The sequence below is a fragment of the Hevea brasiliensis genome, chromosome 14 (assembly GCF_030052815.1).
Source record: "Hevea brasiliensis isolate MT/VB/25A 57/8 chromosome 14, ASM3005281v1, whole genome shotgun sequence".
Taxonomy (NCBI): domain Eukaryota; kingdom Viridiplantae; phylum Streptophyta; class Magnoliopsida; order Malpighiales; family Euphorbiaceae; genus Hevea; species Hevea brasiliensis.
In genome coordinates this window covers 47,154,022-47,179,723 of record NC_079506.1, presented here as the reverse complement: position 1 = coordinate 47,179,723, position 25,702 = coordinate 47,154,022, and the positions used below count along the sequence as shown (strand labels likewise).

At 36.0% G+C, this 25,702-nt stretch overlaps 1 protein-coding gene across 15 annotated transcripts in view; it reads left to right on the top strand.

Moving 5' to 3' along the window:
- LOC110670968 (ADP-ribosylation factor GTPase-activating protein AGD4) overlaps positions 1 to 25,702 on the top strand; it is a 91,344-nt gene that overhangs the window by 20,741 nt on the left and 44,901 nt on the right. For 13 of the 15 annotated variants that reach the window (XR_009143374.1, XM_058134912.1, XM_058134913.1 and 10 more), the window contains 3 exons: positions 22,458 to 22,673; positions 23,136 to 23,222; positions 23,311 to 23,583. Coding sequence is in view for 14 of the 15 variants with exons in the window: in XM_058134912.1 (XP_057990895.1) it covers positions 22,458 to 22,673; positions 23,136 to 23,222; positions 23,311 to 23,583 (576 nt within the window). In the remaining variant the exon portion in view is untranslated. Of the gene's footprint in view, positions 1 to 22,457; positions 22,674 to 23,135; positions 23,223 to 23,310; positions 23,584 to 23,672; positions 23,913 to 23,998; positions 24,163 to 25,702 lie in introns of those variants that run through there. The other 2 variants (XM_058134922.1, XM_058134923.1) reach the window with 2 other exon arrangements.

Sequence of the window (25,702 nt, the reverse complement as noted above, 5' to 3'; positions counted from 1 at the left end):
GACATTGATGTCCTTAGCTCTCATGCCTTTGCAAACAGGATTGGACAAGATTAGTGTAGTTTTTTAGGCAGTAAAAACGATGAAGAAAACAAGAAATACTTGACTGCAAATGTCATTTTATTTTATTCAGCAGCAACTTGTTTAAATACAAAACTATTAAACAAAAATTCCTAAAAACAAGGGCTTATGATTATCATGATAGATTACCATGATAAACTAAACTTCTTATTGAAAATCTAAAACAAAGTGATAACAACCAAAGTCCTAAAAATATGGTGGATAATCTTCTGAAATCATATCAGATTGGCAGCTTCTAGAGACACTTCCAACACTCCTCCTTGGATTTAGAAGCTGCAAACTCCAAGTTTCTTCCTCAAATGCTCGAACCTGCTAGGTGAAAGGGCCTTAGTGAAAATATCAGCCACTTGATCCTCTGTTTTGCAGTAAACCAGATTCACATCTCCATTCTTCTGCACTTCTCTTAGAAAAAACAATTTGATGTTGAAATGTTTGGTTTTACCATGAAACACAGGATTAAGTGAGATTGCAATTGCTGCTTGGTTGTCCACTAAGATTTTTGTGCCTTGCTCTTGCTCCAGTTGTAAATCTGATAAAATTTTCTTCAACCAAATAGCTTGGTTGACAGCTGCAGTTGCTGCAACGAACTCGGCTTCAGCTGTTGATTGAGCAACAACTTCCTGCTTTTTGGAACACCAAGAAAAAACACCTGAACCCATGGTAAAACAGTACCCTGAGGTACTTTTCATGTCATCCAAGGAACCTGCCCAATCACTATCTGAATAACCATATAAATTGAAATTTTGTTCCTTGCAGTACTTCACACCAAAGTTAATTGTTCCTTTGATGTATCTTACAATTCTTTTTGCAGCCTTTAAGTGTAATTCACTTGCACAATGCATGAATCTTGACAAAACACTCACTGCAAACAGAATGTCAGGCCTTGTTGCAGTGAGGTACATTAGACATCCAATTAATCCTCGAAAGTGAGCCTCATCAACTTTTTCAGCTCCATCCTCCTTGCTGAACTTCTCCTTTTGATTCATAGGAGTGCTCATTGCTTTGCAGTCATCAAGTTGAAACTTTTTGAGAATTTCCCTTGCATACTTCTTTTGACAAATAAAAATTTCATGCTTCCTTTGAATGATTTCCATTCCAAGGAAATAAGACATAAGACCAAGATCTGTCATCTCAAAGACATTCATCATTTCCTGCTTAAAATCTTCAATAAGTGCAGCATTGCTTCCTGTCACCAAAAGATCATCAACATATAAAGAAATAATTAAAATTTCTGCTCCAGAGTACTTGATGTAAAGTGTTGATTCTGATAGGCTTTTTAGAAAGCCTAAAGTCAGTAGATGATCATCAATTCTGCTGTACCACACTCTTGGTGCCTGCTTTAGACCATAGAGAGCCTTTTTTAGTAAATAGACTTTGTCTTCCTGCCCTTTGATTACAAAGCCTTCTGGTTGTTCAACATAGATCTCCTCCTGCAGAAATCCATTGAGAAAGGCTGACTTGACATCCATTTGGAACACTTGCCATCCTTTCTGTACTGCAATGGCAAGTAATAATCTGATTGTATCAAGCCTAGCAACAGGAGCAAAAGTGTCAGAGTAATCAACTCCAAATATTTGTGCATAACCTTTTACTACAAGCCTTGCTTTGTGCTTGTTCACAGAACCATCAGGATTTAACTTGGTTCTGAATACCCACTTGATACCTATGACATTTCTATCATGAGGTTTTTGTACAAGCTCCCAAGTCTGGTTTTTTTCAATCATGGACAGCTCCTCTTGCATTGCAGCCATCCATTTTGTGTTCTTCTTGGCCTCCTCAAAGCTTGCAGGCTCACAAACTGCTACATTGCATCTCTGATATATGTCAGAAAGCAATCTAGTGCCTCTAATAGGTGGATCATCCATCGTTTCTTCTGGTATTAGTTGGGGATTGAGATTTTGAATCTCCTTTGAATCTTTCCAACTCCATTGCTTGTCCTCCATGAAATGCACATCCCTGCTTACAAGGATTTTTTGTTTTTGAGGCTGATAAATTTTGTAAGCTTTAGAGATAGTGCTATAGCCAATGAATATTCCAGGTTCTGCCCTTTGATCAAGTTTGTCACGCTTGACCTGAGGTACATGTGAGTAACATAAACAACCAAATATCTTAAAAAAATCCAAAGAAGGTTTGAAACCAAACCAAGCTTCAAAAGGTGTTTGATTGTGCAAGGCTCGTGTTGGCAGCCTGTTTTGAATGAAAACTGCAGTATTTGCAGCTTCAGCCCAAAATCTTTTTGGCAAGATTTTTTGATGAAGCATGCACCTAGCCATCTCCATGATTGAACGATTTTTCCTTTCACTCACCCCATTTTGTTGAGGAGTGTAAGGAGCAGTAAGTTGATGTTCAATTCCAGCTTCAGTGCAAAATTGTTCAAATTGATCTGAAAGGTATTCTTTCCCATTATCAGACCTTAGAACTTGAATATTACAGCTGCTTTGATTCTCTACATGGGCTTTAAATCTCCAGAACATTTGTGCCACCTCAGACTTGTATTTAAGAAAATAAATCCAACACATTCTGGTTAGATCATCAATAAAAATGACATAATAAAGACTTCCCTTTAGTGATGGAGTTCTTTGTGGTCCAGCAAGATCAGTGTGAACTAACTGGAGTTTTTGTGTGGCCCTCCAAGCACTTTTAGGAAATGATTTTCTTGTCTGCTTCCCAAATTGACATGCCTCACAATCATTTAAATCTGCTGTCAAGGTTGGCACTCCATGAACTAGTTGATTTTGCTGCATGTAAATCATTCCAGAATGATGGAAATGACCCAATCTCTTGTGCCAGAGATCAGTTAAGCTTGCTGTAACTGGGAAGGCAGCCTGCTCCTCCTCCATTGGATCAAATGAAAAACTCTTGCTCCTCATTTTGATTTTGAACATCTCCTGGCCTGTCGGATCCTTGATCATGCAACATTTTTCCTCAAAAATAACTTTGAATCCTTTCTCAAGCAGCTGTCCAACACTTAGCAAATTTTGATTAATTTCAGGTACATAGAGAACATCAGTAAGAGTTTTTGTACCTGAGTAACTTGTTAAAACTACAGTGCCTTTTCCCTTCACAGAGATGTATTCACCATTTCCAATTTTGACCCTTTTGACCTCAGTCTCCGTCAATTCTTTGAACAGATCTTTGTCGTAGGTCATGTGGTTGGTGCAACCACTATCAATTAACCAAGATTCACTTGAGTTGCTGCTGGAAAAACAAGTTGCAACAAAGAGCTGGTCCTCTTCCTCTTGCTCGGCATTTTGTGCCTCTGCTGCTTGTTGGGGAGTTTTTGCTTTGCATATTACAGCCTCATGCCCCATTTGGTTGCACTTGACACATTTAGCATCTGGTCTCCTCCAACATTTGAGATGTGAATGGGATTTGCCACCACAATGTTGACAAGGTGGAAATTTTCCCATTTTGAAGTTGTTGCTTTTATTAGGAGCAGCAGGGTCACCATCTCCAGCCCTGTTCTTCTTGCTATTCTTTTTCTTTCCCTTTCCACCAAATTGGTGCTTTGCTTGTAAAGCTCCTTCAACTGTTCCTTCTTGTCGTATAAGCCTTCTTTGTTCAGTAGCCTGCAAAGCATTAATTACCTCTGCAAAGGTAATACTGGTAACATCCTTAGCATTTTCTAATGAAGAAATTGAGGCTTCAAACCTTTCGGGTACAGTTACAAGGAGTTTCTGAACAATTCTAGATTCAGGAAATTCAGTGCCAAGAAGTCTCACCTGATTTGCAATCTTAAGAAGTTTGTCAGAATATTCTTTGATAGTTTCTGACTCTTTCATCTTAAGTACTTCAAATTCTTTAATAAGATTGAGCACTTTCATTCCTTTGATCCGTTCATTGCCTTGATATTCATCACGAAGATAATTCCAGATAGCATTTGCTGATTCTAGAGTCATGATTCTAGTGAAAATAGAAGAAGAGACAGCAGCGAACAGAATGGCCTTTGCCTTTGTCTTCTTTGTTTTTCTTTCTTTGTGATGTCTGAGTTGGGCCAAGGTGGGATTCTCAGGAAGAGCAGGGATATGAAAGTCTGCTTCTTCCACAGGTTCCCAAACATCCAAGGCTTGAAGGTAGGCTTCCATGCGCACTGCCCACATTTGATAATTTTCCCCATCAAAGGCTGGTGGAGAAATTTGAGAGAAACCTATTTCAGCATCCATGGCTTGAAGGTTGATTTTAGTGAGAGTAGGGTCAGTGTTTAGGAGCTCTCAAAGACTCACAAAGATACTCACAGATCCCTTAAGAAGAGAGCTCTGATACCAATTGTAGTTTTTTAGGCAGTAAAAACGATGAAGAAAACAAGAAATACTTGACTGCAAATGTCATTTTATTTTATTCAGCAGCAACTTGTTTAAATACAAAACTATTAAACAAAAATTCCTAAAGACAAGGGCTTATGATTATCATGATAGATTACCATGATAAACTAAACTTCTTATTGAAAATCTAAAACAAAGTGATAACAACCAAAGTCCTAAAAATATGGTGGATAATCTTCTGAAATCATATCAGATTGGCAGCTTCTAGAGACACTTCCAACAATTAGTAAGCAAAAGTTCTAGGAAGATGTTGATAATATTCTTCCTATGTAGGATTTTTTCCTTTATTGTTTATTTCCTAATTAGGTCTATAATTTGGGTTCCTAATTAAGATAGTAATTAAGGTTGTAAAATAGGCATTTACATTTTTGTATATTCTAATTTCCTAGTTTAGAATATTCCTATTTTAGAATTATTGTGTAAATAGGCCGGCTTGTAACTTTCAGAATCAAGACAATAAGAATTAATCAGTTCAATTTCGTTGTCTTTGTTTACGTGATATTTGAGCCCTCTATCCATTAGGGCTTTGGTACTGTTTATCGATATTATTAATTTGTACTATTAATGGTTGAACATGTCGAAAGAAAAAAAAAGGTTCTTAGGCATTTAGATTGCCGAAATTGGAATGAGAAACTTGGGTGACAATCCTTCTCTTCAAATTAGTCCTTTAAAGCTAGATGGAACAAATTATCTTGTTGGGCCGAGGTCTTGTTTGTTGTTCATTCAAGTTTGAGGTTTTAAGGGCTATTTCTCAGGAGACAAATCCAAACCAAACATTACTAATTTAACTTTTGGCCAATGGAAATATGAAAATACTCTAATTATGTTGTGGCTTATCAACTCAATGCAACCTCAGATTGCTTGAGGACATCTTTTACTTGATACAACTCAGTAAATTTGGAATGCTGTTGCTCGAACTTTTCTTTGTTGGACAATGATACTCATATATACAAGTTTCAGAAGAAGGTTCATGAAACAAATCTAAGTGAGATGACAATGTCACATTATTTTGTTGAATTGAGTGGTTTATGGCAAAATCTCGATTATTAGTAAGACTCCCAAGTGTCATGTCCTGAAGATACAACTCAATTTTAGAAATTGATGGAGAAAGAATGTGTTTATGACTTTTTTTGCTAGACTGAATATTGAGTATGATCATATACTGGTTTGTGTACTTGGGAAAGATCCTTTTTGATCTTTAATGCAAACTTATTTTGTGCAATAAAAGGAGAGTCGACGGATTGCTATGTTGCAGACTATTCATGTTGATCGATCTAGCATGATAGCAAATTCTCTTTGTGAACCTATTAAAATTAATGTAGGAATCCCTTTTACATCCCTACATTATAGGGATTATTATGCTTTTCCTTCTGTGTATGTTTCTCCCTTGTAGTATTAGTTTCTTATTGTATATAGGTTTCCTTGTAAGGTAGATTGCTGATGTATAAATAGATGCTTTGTACAAGGTCTATACACACAAATAAATTAGAAAATTTCTCCTAAAACTACTGTTTCAACAGGGTATCAAAGCCTTGCCAAAATCTGTTGGCATAGGTTATGTTTTTTTACAAAACTAGATTAGGTTTTTTAGGGTTAAGCTACTAGGCAACTTTGCAGGGAGAGTCAATTGCCATTGCATACTCCAAGAGAGTGGTCAGCCATAGATTGGCCTATCCTCGGAGTCCCATCACCTTTTGGCCAAGCACGTAATATCATGCGCCGTCAAAGGTTCGGCCATCTCCCACGCGTTCCGGTGTGTGAGCCTACCTTGGGAAACCTTCTCCGGCCACGCATCTTTCCGACCTCTCCTCTTCACGTTGCGCCTACCTACTTCTGTAACTGGTTCTTGTTTTTCATCCTTGAAGTCTCTTTACATTATTAATTGTCTGTTTATTCTTGTTTGAGATGGCTGAAGGAAAAAGGCTGCTACTGGGGGTATTGTGAGTGTGTTTGGTGATAATCCTTCTCTCCAAATCAATCCCATAAAGCTTGATGGAACCAATTCTTGGTTAAGATCTTGCCTACTGTTCATTCAAGCTAGGGGATTGTAAGGGTATATCACTGGAGATAAACCTAATCTAAAGTCCACCTGTACCACTTATAATCGTTGGGAATCAGAAAATTCCCTTGTGATGTCGTGGCTTATTAACTCAATGCAACCTTAGATAGCTCGTGAGTTGAATAGTGTAGTTAAAATTTGGAGTGCTGTTTCCCAGATTTGCTCTCAAAACTCTCAAATAAGCAATGATGCATAGGTGTATGAGTTAAGAAACAAGGTCTATGGTACGAAGCAAGGTGAGATGACTATCGCCCGATATTTTGTTGAATTGAGTGGCTTATGGCAGGAATTGGAATGCTATCAAGATTTTTAGGCTATATGTGCCAATGATGCTATTAAATTTCAAAAATTGGTTGAGAAAGAGAGCATCTAGGATTTTCTTGTTGGGCTAAACATGGAATATGACCAAATTTGGGTCCAGGTACTTGGTAAGGACACTTACCCTCCTTAAGGCAGACTTAGAGCAGAAGTGTCATGGTCAGGGCTGGTTGCTACTGCCTTTAAAGTACAGTCACATAACTCTTGTTCATTAGACAAGTATCATTAGCATTGTGATTGTTGTGAGAGATCTTGCCATGCCAAGGAATACTGCTGGAAACTCCATGGCCACCCTATCAAGGGGCGTGGAGGAAAAAGGGCAGGCCCAGCAAGACCACAAACAAATATGTCTGAGACAATGAAATTTTCTAAGGATGCAGTTACAACTGGAAGACTTTCCAATGAGGAAGTACAATTCCTAAGACATTTGTTGTCATAGTTGGAATCTCAGTCTACCATAATTGCCTTTTTCAACTTTGTTAATTCAAGTAATATTTTTCTTGCCAATCTTGAAAAAACTCTTCGGGTTGTAAATTCTGGAGCAAACAAACACATGACAAGCCTCTCAAGCAAATTTACAAACCACATACCATGTTTAGGAAAGGAATAATTCCGTATAGCGGAAGGATCCCTAACTAGTATTTCAAGAATAGGTTATATTGAATGCAAACCTTGTTTGAAACTCACCTTAGTTTTGTGTGTGCTTGGTTTACCCATTAATCTCTTATCTGTCAACCTTATTACAAAAGCCTTTAACTGATCTCATTTTTCTCTACACATTGTATATTTCAAGAGTTGAAAATGGGAAGAATGATTGGTAGTGGTAGATCGCAATATGGTCTATATCTATTGGAACTGTAGTGGTTCTTCATATCCTAGTACAAACCAAGCTTTGTTAGGACAATGTGTGAGTGTAGACCAAGAGATCATCTAGTAGCATAAGAGATTAAAACATTCTTTTTCAACTTTGGAGAGGTTATATCCCATTTTATTTAGAAAATGCAAATCAAAATCTTTAGTTTGTGATGCTTGTGAATTAGCTACACACAAGACAGTTTTATCCTTTAATAAATAATAAAATTTTGATTCTTTTTATAACTATTCATTTTGATTTCTGAGGTCCTTCCCAAACTATGTTTTTATTTGTATATAGATGTTTGTCATTTTCATTGATTGTTGCACTAGATCGCAAAGAGTGAGGTGTTTTCGTGTTTTCAACAATCCCATAAACACTATATTATTTCTCTGTATATTCTGTATTCTGTATTCCTATTTAAGATTTCTTATTTAGGATTTCTTCCTAATTAGTAGAACACAATTATAGGAATTAATTATATATATATATATATATATATATATATATATATATATATATATATCTCCATGTACAGATTAATTGAAATTAAAGGAGAATCATCTCATTCTACATGGTATCAGAGCAGGTCATCTATCTAGGGTGACTTTGTTCTCACCACCAAGCTTAGGAGAGACCTTGGCCGCCGACCGGCCGTCCCCTCTGATCCGGTTGCCGGAATCCAAGCGCTTCTCGCCGTTTTTTCACTCGCCGGTGCGTGGAGGCGCGTCCGTCGGCCATTTCGACTCCGATCAACATCACCGGCGTCTCCTCAACCCCCTTATTCCACCGCTGTGTGCTGTTGCCTGATCCAGTATACCATTAAAGGACTTTGGAGGTTTGGCTCTCAGATCCTATTTCGGTATTTGCTTGATTTGTGATTTTGGGTTATTTTGTAGCTGTAAGCACTTTGGATTAACGTTTCGGTTAGTTTTCTTTGTCTCAACAAATGACAGATAATAAGAATGTTATTTCTGATGTGATTCCGATGATGACTAAGATCACGGAATACAAACTTAATGGTTCGAATTACCTAGAGTGGAGTAAGACTGTTAGGGTCTATTTGCGTAGCATTGATAAGGATGATCACCTTACTAAAGACCCACCTACTGATGATACACGACAAACTTGGCTAAGGAAGGATGCTCGGTTGGTTTTGCAGCTTCGAAACTCGATTCACAGTGAGGTAATTTGTTTAATTAATCACTGTGAATTTGTTAAGAAATTAATGAATTACTTAGATTTTTTGTATTCTGGTAAAGGGAATATCTTCCGTATTTATGATGTTTGCAAGGCATTCTACTGTGCTGAGAAAGAGAATAAGTATCTCACGGCTTATTTTATGGATTTTAAACGGGTATATGAGGAACTTAATGTATTGTTGCCTTTTAGTCCTGATATCATAGTTCAGCAGGCCCAACAGGAGCAACTGGCTGTTGTGAGTTTTCTTGTAGGCCTTCCTTCAGAGTATGAGACTGCTAAATCTCAGATTCTCTCCAGTTCTGAGATTTCCTCTTTGCATGAAACGTTCACACGGGTCCTTCGTATAGAGAGTACTCAATCTTCACAGCCTGCCAGTAGTGCTCTTATTAGCCGTAATCTAAATGGACAACAGGGTAATAGAAGAGAAAGTAGAAGAGGAATTACAGGCAATAGAGGTAATCAGCGTAATGGAGAGGCTAGTTCTAATCAGGACTCAAGAGGAGTCATTTGTTATTATTGCCATGAGCCTGGCCATACAAAATATAATTGTCCGCAACTTCAGAGTAAAAATCAACGATCATAGATGGTAAATATGGCAGCAGAGGATTCTATAGTATCTTCCTCTGAGAAAACTGTTTTGGTATCTGCAGAGGATTTTGCACAGTTTTCTTAGTATTAGGCATCTCTAAAGCCTACCAGTTCTCCTGTCGCTTCGATCGCTGAGTCAGGTAAATCTACTACAGGTCTTGTGTCTTCCTCTTCCAAATGGGTTATTGATTCTGGTGCGACAAATCACATGACAGGTAATTCTAGTCTTCTATCTGCTTTTCAGTCTAATCTCACTTCCTCTATTGTTACTTTAGCTAATGGTTCTACTTCTTGTGTCATGGGTTTTGGAACTGCGAATACAACTTCGTCAATTTCTTTATCATCTGTTTTGTGTCTACTAAAATTCTCTTTTAATCTACTTTCTGTTAGTAAACTTACTCGTACCTTAAATTGTTCTGTTTCTTTTTTTCCTAGTGTTTATTTTAGGATCTTACGACGAAGCAGATTATTAGTAGAGGACGTGAGTCAGGTGGTCTCCACGTTTTGGAAAATCATGTACCGCGGTCGCTTGTTTGCTCCAGTACCTTAACACCTCTTGAAGCTCATTGTAGATTGGGCCATCCTTCTTTGTCTACCATGAAGAAGCTGTGTCCTCTGTTTCAGTCTTTATCAGTATTAGAATGTGAGTCGTGTCAGTTTGCAAAATATCATCGTTTGCCTTCTATGTTTAGAGTCAATAAACGGGCTTCATCCCCTTTTGAGTTAGTTCATTCTGATGTTTGTGGTTTTTGTTCTGTTATTTCTAAAACTGGATTTCGTTGTTTTGTTACTTTTGTTGATGATTACTCTCGCGTTACCTGGTTATATTTAATGAAGAATCGTTCTGAGTTGTTTTTTATCTTTTGTGTCCTTTATAATGAAATCAAAACTTAATTTAATATTTCTGTGCGCATATTAAGAAGTGACAATGCCAAAGAATACTTTTCAGCACAATTTCAGTCTTGTATGACATAAAATGGCATTCTTCATCAGTCTTCCTGTGTTGATACCCCATCCCAAAATGGTGTGGCCGAAAGAAAAAATCAGCATCTTCTTGAGGTAACTCGTGCTCTTTTTTTTCATATGAAAGTTCCTAAACACTTTTGGGTGGATGCAGTTTCTACGGCATGTTTTTTGATCAATCGTATACCGTCTTCTGTCCTTAATGGGGATATTCCTTATAATGCTTTGTTTCTTACAAAATCTTTGTTCCCTGTTGAACCCCATATTTTTGGTTGTACCTGTTTTGTGCGTGATGTTCGTCTATAGGTTACCAAATTGGATCCAAAGTCTCTCAAATGTGTCTTCCTTGGGTACTTTCGGCTCCAAAAAGGGTACCGCTGTTTCTCTCCTACTCTTAATCGTTATCTTATTTATGTAGATGTCACATTTTTTGAGTCTACTCTGTTCTTTCCTCAATCATCTGTGTATGAGAGTCAGGGGGAGGAGGATGATCTCTTAATATATACTGTCCAACCAATGTTTAGTTCTCTCCCACAGCCTGTTCCTTCTGTCTTTAGACCTACTCGACCTCCCGTTGTTCATGTTTGTTGTAGGAGATTGGAGATTCCTGACTCAGATCCTCCACCAGCTACTTCGTTGGGAGATCCTGTACCTCATACTGATCATGATTTTGACCTAGACTTATCCATTGCTCTTCGTAAAGGCAAACAATCATGTACTTACCCTATCTCTTCTTTTGTTTCTTATAATCAATTGTCTTCTTGTTTTCGGTTTTTTGTTACTTCTTTAGACTTTGTTCCTATCCCTAATACTGTTGGTGAGGCATTGTCTCATCCTGGCTGGTGTGCTGCTATGAAAGAGGAAATGGAGGCTTTAGATGCTAATGGTACATGGGAACTGTTGCTTTTGCTCACTGATAAGAAAGCTATTGGTTGCAAATGGGTATTTACAGTAAAGGTAAATCCTCATGGTTCTGTGGCTAGGTTAAAAGCACGCCTTGTAGCAAAAGGATATGCTCAGACATATGGGGTTGATTATTCTGACACTTTTTCTCTTGTAGCTAAATTTATTTCTATTCGCTTGTTTATCTCTTTAGCAGCTACATATGATTGGCCCCTGCACGGAATAGATATCAAGAATGCTTTCCTTCATGGTGATCTTTAAGAGGAGGGTGAGCAACACCGGGTTTGTTGCTCAAGGGAGTTGGGTAGTTTGTTTGTAGGCTTCAAAGTCTCAGAGGGCTTTTAAAGTCTCTTTATGGTTTGAACAAAATCCTAGGCCCGGCTCTTTTGGGAGATTCAAAGTGAAGCAGATAAAGATAGGCTCTGGGCATGCAAACAAGAAGTGTGATTACTCAGCATTTTATTTGTGCAAGGCCTGGAAATGGTCTAATTTTCCCTCTGTTAGTCTATGTGATCTATGTGGATGATATTGTCACCATACCGAGTGACTCTCAGTATTTCATCTCTAAAACCTTCCTCCAAACTCTAATTTGCGTACTCAAAGACTTGGGATTGTTAAAGTATTTCTTGGGTAAGTTAGTTATGAGAAATAAGTAGGGTATATTCTTATCTAAAAAAATATGTCTCGATCTATTGACAGAGACAGAAAATTAGGTGCTGCTTTTAAAGCTTTGCAAAGGTACCAATTACTCTCCAAATTTACTCAAATCAAGTTACAACCTGTTAGTATGTGGATAGTGAGTTATTTAAAGAACTAGAGAGATACAGAGATTGTAGGGAAATTGAACTACCTTACACTACCGTGGCCCTATTACTGCTTATGCCGTTAGTGTTGTAAGTCTTATAGCTGCTAGTGTGGTAAGTCACTTGCAGCTTGTCTTTCCCAAACTCGTTCCAACCAAGCTCATGCTCATGGGAAGCTCTTGGGATAAATCTTGTGTTATTTAAAGGCGCTAGCTCTAAGAGGTTTGTTATATGATAATCATGGGTGGCATTTGAATGTTGAATGTTTTTCTCGATGCCGACGATCCGGGTCGGATCTAAGGTCAGATGAGGTCAATAACTACCTGGATATTGCATTTTTCGAGTTAGTGTCTTGGAGAAGCAAGGAGAAGAGTGTAGTTTCTGTAGCTTGATCTAGTGAATCGAAGCCGGTCTGAATAGCGAGCCATGATAAAACCAAGATGTGAGGTAAATGATACTCAATGTGACTAATTACTGGGGATGATATGATTTTAAACTAGATGAGCTGTCTCTCCTCGCCTGCTAAATTGTGGTGTGATAACTGGCTAGCTACTCTCCATTGCTTCTAATCCGATGTTTCATGAGTGTAGCGGACTAAAACTATTGAGATTGATTGTCACTTTATCTGCGGAAAAAGATTCAACAAATCATCTCAACAATGAGCATCATCCTAACAGTGCCACATCAAAACCGGAGAGAAGTTAGAGAAGTTTCTACAAAAGCTCCAATGGAGTTAGGATTCATTATATTTGTAGAAGTTGGGGCATTGCATGATTAACATCTATGCTCCAACTTGAGGGGGAGGGGAGTGTTATGGTGTCAATTACTATATTATTTCTCTTCCAGATTCTGGGATTCTGTATTCCTATTTAGGATTTCTTATTTAGGATTTCTTCCTAATTAGTAGAACACAATTATAGGAATCAATTGTATATGTATACCCATGTACAGATTAATTGAAATTAAAGAAGAATCATCTCATTCTACAGACATGTACTCAATTGAATGCTCAGGTTAAAATTCTAAAAATTGATAATGGTACAGAGTATATGAATTGGGTGTTTCAAGCTTACTTGGATTCACATGGAATCTTGCATCAAACCAGGTGTGTTAGCACTAGTCCACAAAATAGGGTGTTAGAATGGAGAAATAGACATTCACTTGAGGTAGCTAGAGCTCTCCTGTTTACTATGAATCTTCCTACTTCTTACTGGGGGATGCTGTTTTGCCAGCGGCCTATTTGATTAATAGGATACCTCTTAGAACCTTAGATTTTAAAAGTCCATTGGATGTTTTGGAGGAGAAAACTCCTGCACTGTTCCACCTAAAGACTTTGGTTGTGTGTGCTTCATAAGACAAATATTGGGAAATTAGAACCGTGGACTCTTAAGTGTGTTTTCGCAGGGTATTCTGGTACTTAAAAAAGGATATAAATATTAACGCCCACCTTCTAGGAAGTATTTTGTGAGCATCGATGTTAACTTAAGGGAATCTGAACCATGTTTTTAGACAACTCTTCAGGGGGAGCATAAGAGAGAAGAGGTGATTTTTCCTTCATCATCTTTCCTTTCATCTCTTCAGGGGAAGGATAATAATGTTTGAGATCAATCACCACAAGATGATTAGGATAGATCACCTTAGCTCATAGGGAGATTGAATATGTTGGATTTGAGAACCTATATTTGTCAGAACATAATGGATGAGGCCATTGAACATAATACACTTGACCAATCAAAATTCCTGGATTTAGACCTTGGATATCCTGAGGTAGGTAATGAGTCTCCTGCTACTTATATTCTTATTGGTTTTAACCCTGGTTTTGATCTTGATGTCCCTATTACTCCAAGAAAAGGAGTTAGAGCTTGTACCAAACACCCTATCTCTAATTTTGTATCTTATGACTCATTATCCCCGTCGTATGGAGTCTTTGTCTTGTCTGTTTCTTCTGATTCTATCTTATAGGATTGGAAGGAAGCATATACTGATTCAAAATGGAAGGTTGCTATGGTTAAGGAGATGAAGGCTTTAGCAAAGAATGGAATACATGATCTTGTTACTCTTCCTGTTGGGAAAAAACCAGTTAGATGCAAATGGGTGTTCGCTGTAAACATAAAGCAGATGGCTTAATTGACAAATAGCTTAATTGAGAGATACAAAGCCAGGTTGGTGGCAAAGGGTTTCTCTCAGACATATGAGGTGGATTATTAGGAAGCCTCTGCTCTTTTTGTAAAAATGAACACCGTTAAGATTTTATTGTCATGTGCAACAAATTTTGATTGAGATCTATGGTACGATTTCAAGGATTCTTTGTTACATGGGGCCTTAGGGTAAGAGGTGTGTATGGAAATACCTCCTTGGTTTGATAATGAAAAAACTAGAGGAAATGTTTGTGGGTTGAAAAAGGGTTTGTATGGTCTGAAACAATCTCTTAAGGCATGGTTTGACAAATTCAACAAGGCTATGATTTCCTTTGGGTTTCTTCAGAGCAATGTTGATGGCACCTTATTCATAAAACATTGTAGAGGTAAGGTCACATTGTTATTGTCTATGTGGAAGATACAGTGATGACAGGATATGATAAGGAAGAAATTACTCGTATGAAGGAACAACTGGGAGAGGAATTTGAAATTAAAGACTTGGGTATACTAAGATACTTTATTGGAATAAAGGTCGCCAGATCATTCAAAGTTATCTTTATCTCTCAGAGAAAGTGTATACTGGATCTTCTAGAAGAAATAGGTATGTTGGGCTATAAACCAGCATAGCCTCCTATTGAAGCAAATCATAAATTGCAAGTTAGGGTTGGGGAGTCAGTGGATTTAGGGGGATATTAGAGGTTATTTGACAAATTGATTTATCTTTCATAGACTAGATCGGACAACATATGCGCTTATGTGGTGAGTTTGGTGAGTCAATATGTGCATGATTATTGTGAGTCTCATTTAGAAGTTGTCTTCTAGATTTTTAAATATTTGAAACCTGCCCCTGGAAAAAGACTTCTTTTCTTAAAGTATGGACATTTTCAGATAAAAGTCTTTATAGGTGTAGATTGAGTTGGATCTCTTAATGATATAAGATTAACAATAAGATATTCTACTTTTATTGGTAGTAACCTGAGCACATGGAGAAGCAAAAAGTAGAATGTGATAGCTAGATCTAGTGCAGAAGCCAAATACATAGCCATGACTTAAGGTATTTTTGAATTGTTGTGGCTACGAAAGTTGGTGGAAGAGATAACACTAACAAAAACAAATAGTTACCCTTGTTTTGTGATAATAAAATTGCTATCAGTATAGTCCATAATTCAGTTCAGCGTAATCGGACCAAGCACATAGAGATTGAATGATACTTTATAAAGGAGAAAATTGTGATGGATTATCGAGTGTCTCTTATGTGGCTTCAAAAGATCAGTCGGCCAACGTGTTCACTAAAGGCTTAAGTAGCAAAATGTTTCATCCTCTTGTTTGCAAGTTAGGTATGTGTTGGAATCTCAATCCTACATTAAAAGGATTATTATTTCTTTCTTCTTATGTATATCTTGTTTTCTGTTTGTATTAGTTTCTATTAAATTATATCTTCTTGTAAAGTTAGGAATCTTGTATATAAATAGGCATATGTACAAAGTCGTTGATACATAAGAAGATGCAGAATTTTCTCTCCAATCTGTTATTTGAAATTAACATGGTATCAAAACTTTCAATTCATTTGGATGGACTTTAGTATTGTTCATAATCGGAAATTGTTTGAACAACTGTATTCATTGAATGAATTTTGCATTCGGCTCTTCATATTCATAGGTTTTCACGTAATCTTTTATCTGTTAGTGCCTTCACAAGATATCTTAATTGTAAATCTGAACTTTATCCACCCCATTGTGTTTTTCAAGATTTGAGCATAGGGAAAATGGTTGGCTGTGTTAGAATGCAAAATGGCTTATATTTGCTAGAAGGTTGTACTTGTCTAGCCTCATCTAGAAGCTTTGTTCGGAGAGACTATAATTGTTAGTCAACAATTAATTTAGTGGAATAAATGATTAGGACACCCATCTTTTTTTGTTTCAGAAAGAGTGTATTCTAGTTTAGCTAAACAATGCAGACTAAATTCTCTAGACTGTAATGCTTGAAAGTTTGCAAAACATACCACAACTTCTTATCTTTCTATTAATAATAAAAGTTTTGTTCATTTCATGACTATCCATTTAGATGTATATATCAAAATTTGATATTGTCTAGCTATAGATGATTTGTTTCTTTTATTGATTATTGTAGTAGGATGGCTTGGGTGTATCTGATTCATTCATAGAATGTGGTTTTTCATTGTTTCAAGTTATTTCATAAAATGATGTGTATCTAGTTCAACGCCAAGTGAAATTTTGAGAACTAATAGATAGTGCCTTTTGTGACTATAAGAATTCTCGTGGGATTTTGCATCGGGCTAGTTGTGTGAATACAAATGCTCAAAATGGGGTTTTTGAAAGGAAAAATTAGCGTTTTCTAGAAGTTACCTAAATCCTCAAGTTCACCATGAATGTTCCAAAAGCCTATTGGGGGTGCAGTGCTTTCAGTCTTATTAATGAAATGCCTTTGAAACTTTGAACTTTAAAAGCCCTTGGACATCATTCAAGATACTAATTCTTATGTTGTTCTACCTAAAGACTTTGGACGTGTACATTTTGCCCATAGGATAAATATGGGAAAGCTAGAGCATCGAGCCCTTAAATGTGTGTCTGTTGGTTACTCTACAGCTTGAAAAGATAATAAGTGTTTTCATCCACCTTCTAGGAAATTTTTAGTATGTATGTTATATTTCGAGAACTCGAGCCTTTTTTTTTTCTATCTCAATCACCTCTTCAGTGGGAGAAAAGTGTATAAGAGAGGACCCCATCAAACTTTGCAACATACTTGATTTTAGTCTAATTCCTATTGAAGGGTAGATTGAAAATAAGGTTGGTGATGGTGAGAAACAAGCAAATAAAATGAACTAGAGGTTGATCTTAATAATATTGGGATATTAGAGAGGTTAGATTTAAACAGGTACTCGTTGAAAGACGGTATGACAGATAAAGCCATTGAGCATGTCCCATGTGGCTAGGCAAAACCTTTGGAATTGGTCTTTGATTGAACATGATAGTAAGTCTCATTCAAACTCTATTTTTGATTATACTTTTTCTAGCTTTGCTCCTCTTAGAAATGATATTGATATTCCTATTGTTATTCAAAAAGGATTTAGAGCTTGCATCAAACATTCCATGTCTATTTTGTTTCATATGATTCACTGTATCTTTCCTATAGAGCATATCTATCATCCGTATCTTTTGTTTCTATTCCATAGGATTGACAGAAAGTTATTAATGATCCAAAGTGGGAAGAAGTTATGGTTGAAGAGAGAGAGCCTCAACAAAAACATGAGGCTTGGGAACTTGTTACTTTTCCATTGAGAAAGAAACCAAGAGAGTGCAAATGGGTGTTTATTGTAAAGCACAAAGCGGATGGATATGTTGAAAAATGTAAAGGTCCATTGGTGGCAAACGTTGTAGACTAGCAAGCGACATTTGCCCCATTTCTAATATTAACTTCATTAGAGTTGTCCCATCAATCTTGGTTGGGATCTACAACAATTTGATGTCAAGAATGCATTCTTGCATAGAGATTTGGAAAAAGAAGTTTATATACAAATTCCTTTAGGCTTTGCTAATGAGATAACTCATTGAAAAGTGTGTCGTTTGATATAGTAATGACAGGAGATAACTTAGATGAAATGCCTAAGTTGAGAAGATATTTAGTTCAAGAATTTGATATCAAAGATTTTGATAAGCTATGATATTTTCTTGGGATTGAAGTTGCTAGATTTAATAAGGAAATATTTCTTTCAACCCAAAACTATTTTAGATCTTCTTAAGGAAACATTTATTTTAAAATTACAAGCTAACATTGGGAAACTTGTTGATGTTGGTTGCTATCAAAGATTGGTTGGAAGTTTGATTTACCTTTCTCACACTAGACTAGATATAACATATGCTATAAGTGTGGTTATTTAATTTATGCATGATCCTCAGAATTCATATTAGATGTTGTTTTTCGTATATTTTAGGTACCTGAAATCTAATATGGGAAATAGATTTTTTGATGCAGATCTAACTCCTACTCTTAGGGATCTTGGTTCTACATCATTATTATTTTCTAAACATGGTCACCTAAAAAATAGAATGCTTTGTGTGTGTATTGGGTCGCATCTCTTGATGATAGGGGTTTATATTGGGTTATTTGTCGGTGAAAATCTAGTCACTTAGAGAAGCAAAAAGCAGAGTATAATATCAATATCAATTGTAAAGGCTAAATATAGAGCCATGGCTTAAGGTTTTTGTGAACTTCTGTGGATTCAAAGATTGATGCAAGATTTATGGTTATCGGATGAGCAAAAACTATTCTTATATTGTTATAATGCTGGCATTAGTATTGTTCACTGTTTATTTCAACATGATCTAACAAACCACATTGAAATTGATTGACATTTCATTAAAGAGAAATTAAAACGTGGAGCTCTGGATATTGCTCGTGTGACTTCTGAAAATTATTTGGCTGATATTTTCACTAAGGGAATTATTAGCAAATATTTCCATGATTCAGTTTGCAAGATGGGCATGCGAGATATCTATGCACCATCTTGAGGGGGAGTGTTGATAATATTTTCCTATTTAGGGATTTTTCCTTTATTGTATATTTCCTAATTAGTGCTAGAATTAGAGTTCCTAGTTAAGGTTGTAAAATTGACATTTATATTTTCGTATATTTTAATTTCCTAGTCTGAATATTCTACTTTAGAATTATTATATAAATAGGCTGCCTTGTAACTTTCAGAATTAAGACATAAACCCTTTGTCAGAATTTGAGAGAAATTAAACAAGGGAAATAAAGAGAAAAGAAAAGAAAAGAAAAGAAAAGAAAATAAATTTAATTTACATTATATTGTTTGGATAGATTATTAGAATAGAAGAAAAATACAATTTCTCCCTTAAAAGAAAAAAGGGGAAATAACTTTTATAACTACCAACCCCTTTACTCCTCGCACCCTCCCTTTTTTTTTTTTTTTTTTCATGTTTGTTGTATTGTAGAAGTTCATTTAAGTATTTGACTATAATTTACACCAATTTCTCTCCATTGTTCACTAATTTGGAGAGAAATGTTATGGGTTAATTACAAAGAAGTTGAGCTATGGAATTTCTCCTCTTTTCTCTTCCTTTTTTTCCTCTATTTGATGTCCAAATAAGTGAATCGTGATAAATCAAATTTCTTTTCTTTTCTTTCCTCTCTATTTCCCTCAATTCAAACAAGGGGTAAGAATTATTTAGTTCAATCTCTTGTCTTCTTTGTTAACATAAGAAATTAACGAACTAGTCTAATGGATAGCTAATAGTGAAAGTATTTTTATGTGAGAAAGGAGAGAGGGGAAAAAAACCATTTGGAGACTCATAAACTTGGTAAGTTTTGCAACTTTTGTGCTCCACTTTAGGCCCTTAAAACATTTATTAAACTCAACATCTGGAATATTTTTTAAACATTGTGAAGTGTGTAAATTTCATATATTCTTAACTTCACGTTACGAGACTAGTTTAGGGCAATAAAAGGAGTTTGATTTATAAGTTCAACTAATAAAACACATAAAGTTTATGGGCTTAGTAGAGAACACACAAATGGTTAAGGGCTTAATAGACAAAACATGAAAAATTCAGGGTTCTCATGATGGTTTGCTCCACAAAATGGTTTTCATGTTAGACATGATACTTGATGATTTCAGGGAGCCTATAGAGGTTATGGTTTTACAAGTAGAAATGAGAATTGAAAATCTATTTTGGGGCTCATTTTGGCCTTATATCTAGTCTTAGTAAACGCTAGTTTTTTTTATGGACTACATCTCAATAAGATCTATTAAGATCTTCCTCCTAGAAAGAGGTAGCGGATCACATTTGTTTGCTTTTAGAAGTAGCCAAAAACATCAATCGAATAAATAACTTCCCTTCAAGAAGTGCGAATAAGAACTTGTGCAAAGGTTGCAAAGTTATATTAGTGGGGGTGCTTATTAGCATTGGCTATAAATGTGAATATTCAGCAAATGAACAAAGAGAAGTATAAGAAATGGAAGGACAAGATGGTAGGAGCCTAAGATAAGAGAAACAAGTGGCATTCAAGTGTCAACTATTGAAACATTGAACATGGAAGCTGTAGATGCTAAGCGTATGAAGAAGGTTACAAAGCTATGAGTTTGTGAAAGACGTCATAATGGAGTCGATAGGCAATGGACCATTCTTAAAGGAAAGTTTATAATGGAATGACAAGGTCTAAACAATAATCAAGAGTGAAGAGGAGTGCTACAAAAAATTGTCTAAGTGCTACCGTATGGGTGCTTTTGAACAATATAAACAAGCTAAAATGGAGGAAAGGCATTTTGTGAGGTTAGAACAAAGTCCCTGGGAAAAGATTTATGAATAAACTAGTATGGGAAAAATGGACGAAGACGAGTAAATTTGCAGGGGTGAGGATTTGGGATTTCGGGACTCATGATATAAGTTTACATAATGAATGGCAATTAGATTTTTTTCAACAAAGAATATATGAATGAAAAGTGGAGATTATTTTATGAGCTCTTTAATGGTCATCAATAAAAAAGCTTTGAGGCCCTATTATGTGGAAAGGTACAAAAACAAAACCCTATTGTAAATTTGAGGTTTTAATTTATGTATTGTGCTTGAAGAAATTTCATGGTGAAGTACCTATATCCTCTTCGCACTTGGAACCACTCATCATGGTAAAATCTGTCCAACTGCTCAAGCTGTTCTAGATTCTCAAATTTGCAATGGGTCTACTGAGGTTTTAATTCATTGGAGAGCTTTGTCCCCAGCCAAATCTTCTTGTGAACCAGCTGCCACTTTGCTGACTTGTTATCCAGCTTTTATGTTTGAGGTCACATGTTTTCTTGAGGGTAGAGTGATTTTACAGGCTCAAGGTTCAACTTCAGCTATTTAGGGTTAAGTTTATCAAAGGTTCTCTCATGGCTAGAAGAGAATGAAGTTAACCAAGAGTGGCGGAGGGAATCAATTTTGCGGAATGTGGAGTACCAGCTGAAGTTAATTGCTTCAGTATATGTTTGTTGTTTTTGTGTTTCCCTTGTATTTGCATTAATGTAGAACCAAGAACAAGAACAAAGAATGAATCAAGGACTAATCCTTGACAAAAGAACTAATTCTCAAAATATTATTGATCTCAAATAATTGTCATAACAAAGCTATCGAATGATAGAAAATTAGCTATATATATAGAGCTTACAACTCTAATTAAATTAGGAATAGAAACCCTAATAAACTCTAATTAGAAATACTAAATAAGATAAGTTAGGAAATAATAGACCTAATAATAATAAAATTCCTAAATAATAAAAACTCTTTAAATTTCCTAATTCTATAATAATTAAGAACTCTTAAATAAAGTTCTAAGCTTTCTATACTGCATTATGCATCATCCAAGTTTGGTTTTGTCTTGGTTATTTTATTTTACGGTTATCGGGTAGTGGCAATTTTCTTTCAGTTATTGGCTTGCTCTGAATATTATATACATTGTGGAAACTGAAGGAATGGCAGCAATTAACTTCTCAAAATACTATAATTTCAAGAGATCAAAGGTTCTCTCTTAATGAGCTGTTACTGCCATTTAATTTTCCTGCTTAATGCCTCAAGATAGGTAAAAGGGGAGAATGGTGACAATTTGTCCCGTAATTTTGAATTTGATTTCTGAATGTCTAGCCCAATAATGAGATCCAAAACCTTTGGTCATAAAATAATGGCTGTTATTTAAAACTATCAATTATCTTTCTTTTCATTGTATGTGGCATTTTGAAACCATACCTAATTACTGTTTGACTTGCAGGAGGAGATGGAATAAGAATTTAGGAATGCTTTTCTGACTTTCTATTTGTTTTTTCGTGAAGAAAACATGTGGAACCAACCACTAACTATTTCCTTGCATGAAAAATGTTTCCCATGAGCTCATCATGTAGTTTTTTAAAAGCATGATCCGATTGGGAAACTTCAGCTGTTCTTCCACTAACCCTTTCTTTGCAGACTGCCTTATGAAAATCAATTTCAATTTTCTTATGAAAAAATTTCCAACAGAACTTTTGTTTGATGACCAAATGAAGCTTTGAAAGTATTGCTGATACTGAACAAATTTTTCACGTGTCATAATGTATTTAGCTTTTTTTTCTATTAAGCATATATTTTCAATTATTTAGAAATTGAATCATTATGATAGAATTCCTTGGATCTGCTTTAGTCTTATCATGGAAATGTGTTATATCCATATTTTTGTTCCCATCAGAGCTTCCAGCATCTCTCAACTGCCTCAGTTGAACACAATACTAGCGTCTTTGCTAGATTTCGTTCAAGGCACAGCAGGGCATCATCAATTAGTGAAGGAAGTCTAGGTTGCCGTATTATTGATCTTCGTACTTCAACAATAAAGATGGATGCAGAAGACACAGATTTGCGGCTATGCTTCAGAATAATTTCCCCGTTGAAAATGTACACATTGCAGGTGATTTATTGATTTGGTATAGCACAGTTTTATTAATACTTATCTTTGTGAAGAATGAATCCTTTGTTGCAGTAATTAGCATAAGCAACCTGTCTGAATTGTAACAGGTTTTTTCCATTGTACTAAACTGTCAAGTAAGCCACTAGAAAATTTTGTATAAACATGCTTAATTCTTCGAAATGATTGAGGGAAAACTGAAAGTGATAAAATAAATTATCTACAACGATTGCCACTTGTTCTGCTTTTTCAAATTTTTGTAATTTTAATATAGACTTAAAACAATCTTGTAAAATTATTACATCATCGTGATGTATGCAATAAATAAAAGAATACACACACACACACACACATGTATATATAATAGCAAATTAATCCTCCTTTCAAATCATTCTCATCTTTTAACTTAAGAGGTTAGAGCTATTTTAAAGTTATTTGAATCCTTTGTCTTACCTGGTTTTTCAGGCTGAAAATGGAGCAGATAGAATGGATTGGGTAAACAAAATTACAGGAGTAATTGCATCTCTTTTTAACATTCATTTCCTGCAACAGGTTGATCTCTAAAAAGCCTTAATGCCCTTGTATGTAATACAAATTACATGCTACAGGTGTTGCTTATGTGAATTATTTACTTCTGCAGCCACATCCAAGAACGAAAAATCTGGAACATAGTGTGTGTACAATTGGTACTTCATGTGCTGTTGAACAAGTAGATAGTCATCAACATTTAGAAGCTGACATGAACATTAATAAAGCTGATTGTGCTTCTTGGATTCTTAGAGAAATTCCAGGAAATGATTTTTGTGCTGAGTGCAGTGCTCCTGAACCTGATTGGGCATCCCTTAATCTCGGTATATTGTTGTGCATCGAGTGCTCTGGTGTTCATCGGAATCTTGGCGTTCATATTTCTAAGGTGCTTCTTCGTTTGAACTGTATCCATATCTCTTCCTTCCGTAGTTTTGAGTTGGTAGTAATCATTAACTATTTTACGACTTATGGCAGATGGTAGTCTCTCTATGATTGCAGAGTAATGTGAGAATGGGATGATATTTTGATTTGGGGAACATGATAGTTGCCTTTTTGAGGTTTTGGAGAAATCTGCACTTTAATCGTCGCACTTTGAAAATCAAAACTTTCATCTCATCATTGTAAATGTAGATATCCAGGCTTTATTTGGCTTTTTTAGGGAAACAAAGCCTGTTTTCCAAAAAACTATTGCAAAAAAACTGGAAAATGAAGTTTGACTTTTAATTGTAATAATTTTTCCAAATAGAAAATTGGAACTCAATTTTTTATGTTTTCTAACAACATACTGTTGTGGATAGCAGCAGATCATGTTGCAGATTTAGCTGAAAGTGCAAATAATCCATTTCGGTTTGTTGGTTTCGAACATCAAGGGATCCAGCTGCAACATTATCATTTTGAAGCTTTCATCTTAGTTTTAAATTTTTAAATTTTGAATTTTAGGAGTAGTTATGATGTAATCCTCTTAATTGTAGGTAGACTTGTTCTTTTGAAATTCTATAAGCTTTGCTTTTAAAAAAGGCAGAACTTATCATTAATAAAATAAGCAGAATTTCTATACAGAAGTGTTCTTATGAGATTGGAGGGTTCTCTGTCAACGAGACCTCAATTAATTCTTCATAGTAGGTTCCTCTAAGAAAGGCGGGAATGTGAATAAGGGAAAGTCCGAGTCACTTGAGACAGATATTCAGGTCCATTGTCCCATGACAAATCCTATTCAAGGACACATAACAAGTTGGTATTAGAGCCAGTCGTCATGGGTGAACTATCAAATCTAGAAGAGAAGTTGAACTCTTTCATGCAACAATCTGAGGCTCGATTCAATGACTTGGCTCGGCAACTATCAGAGTTGGTCCAAACATTGAACAAGGGAGCAAACCAGAACCAAGATGGTACGAGTGGCGGCTAGCAAAATTTTGGCCAGCAAGCTAATGAGCAGACGGAAGGGCTTTTGGTGCCTAGTTATACCAAACTTGACTTTCCTTCATTTGATGGTTTCGATGATTTGCTCAGATGGCTCAACTGTTGTGAACAATTCTTTCATAATTGTTATGGAAAGTCAATCACTATGTTATGGAAAGTCAATCATTATATTATTTCTCTGTATATTCTATATTCTATATTCCTATTTAGGATTTCTTATTTAGGATTTCTTCCTAATTAGTAGAATAAAATTATAGGAATCAATTGTATATATATACCCATGTACAGATTAATTGAAATCAATGAGAATCATCTCTTTCTACATTGTATCAGAGCAGGTCATCAATCTAGGGTGACTATTTGTTCTCACTACCCAACTCAGGAGAGACCTTGGCCACCGACCTGCCATTTCGACCCCGATCAACATCTTCCGCGTCGCCTTAACCCCCTCATTCCACCACTGTGTGCTGTTGCCTGATCCAGTATACCATTAAAGGACTTCTGAGGTTTGGCTCTCAGATCCTATTTCGGTATTTGCTTAATTTGTGATTTTGGGTTATTTTGCTACTATAAGCACTTTGGATTAGCGTTTCGGTTAGTTTTCTTTGTCTCAACAAATGGCAGACAATAAGAATGTTATTTCTGATGTGATTCCGGTGATGACTAAGATCACGGAACACAAACTTAATAGTTCGAATTACCTGAAGTGAAGACTGTTAGGGTCTATTTGCGTTCACAACCCAAAATGGACAATAGGGTAATAGAAGAGGAAGTAGAGGAGGAATTACAGGCAACAGAAGTAATCAGCGTAATGGAGAGGCTAGTTTTAATCAGGACTCAAGAGGAGTCATTTCTTATTATTGCCATGAGCCTGGCCATACAAAATATAATTGTCCGCAACTTCAGAGGAAAAATCAACGATCACAGATGGCAAATATGGCAGCAGAGAATTCTACATTATCTTCCTCTGAGAAAACTATTTTGGTATCTGCAGAGGATTTTGCACAATTTTCCCAGTATCAGGCATCTCTAAAGCCTACCAGTTCCCCTGTCACTGCGATCGCTGAGTCAGGTAAATCCACTAC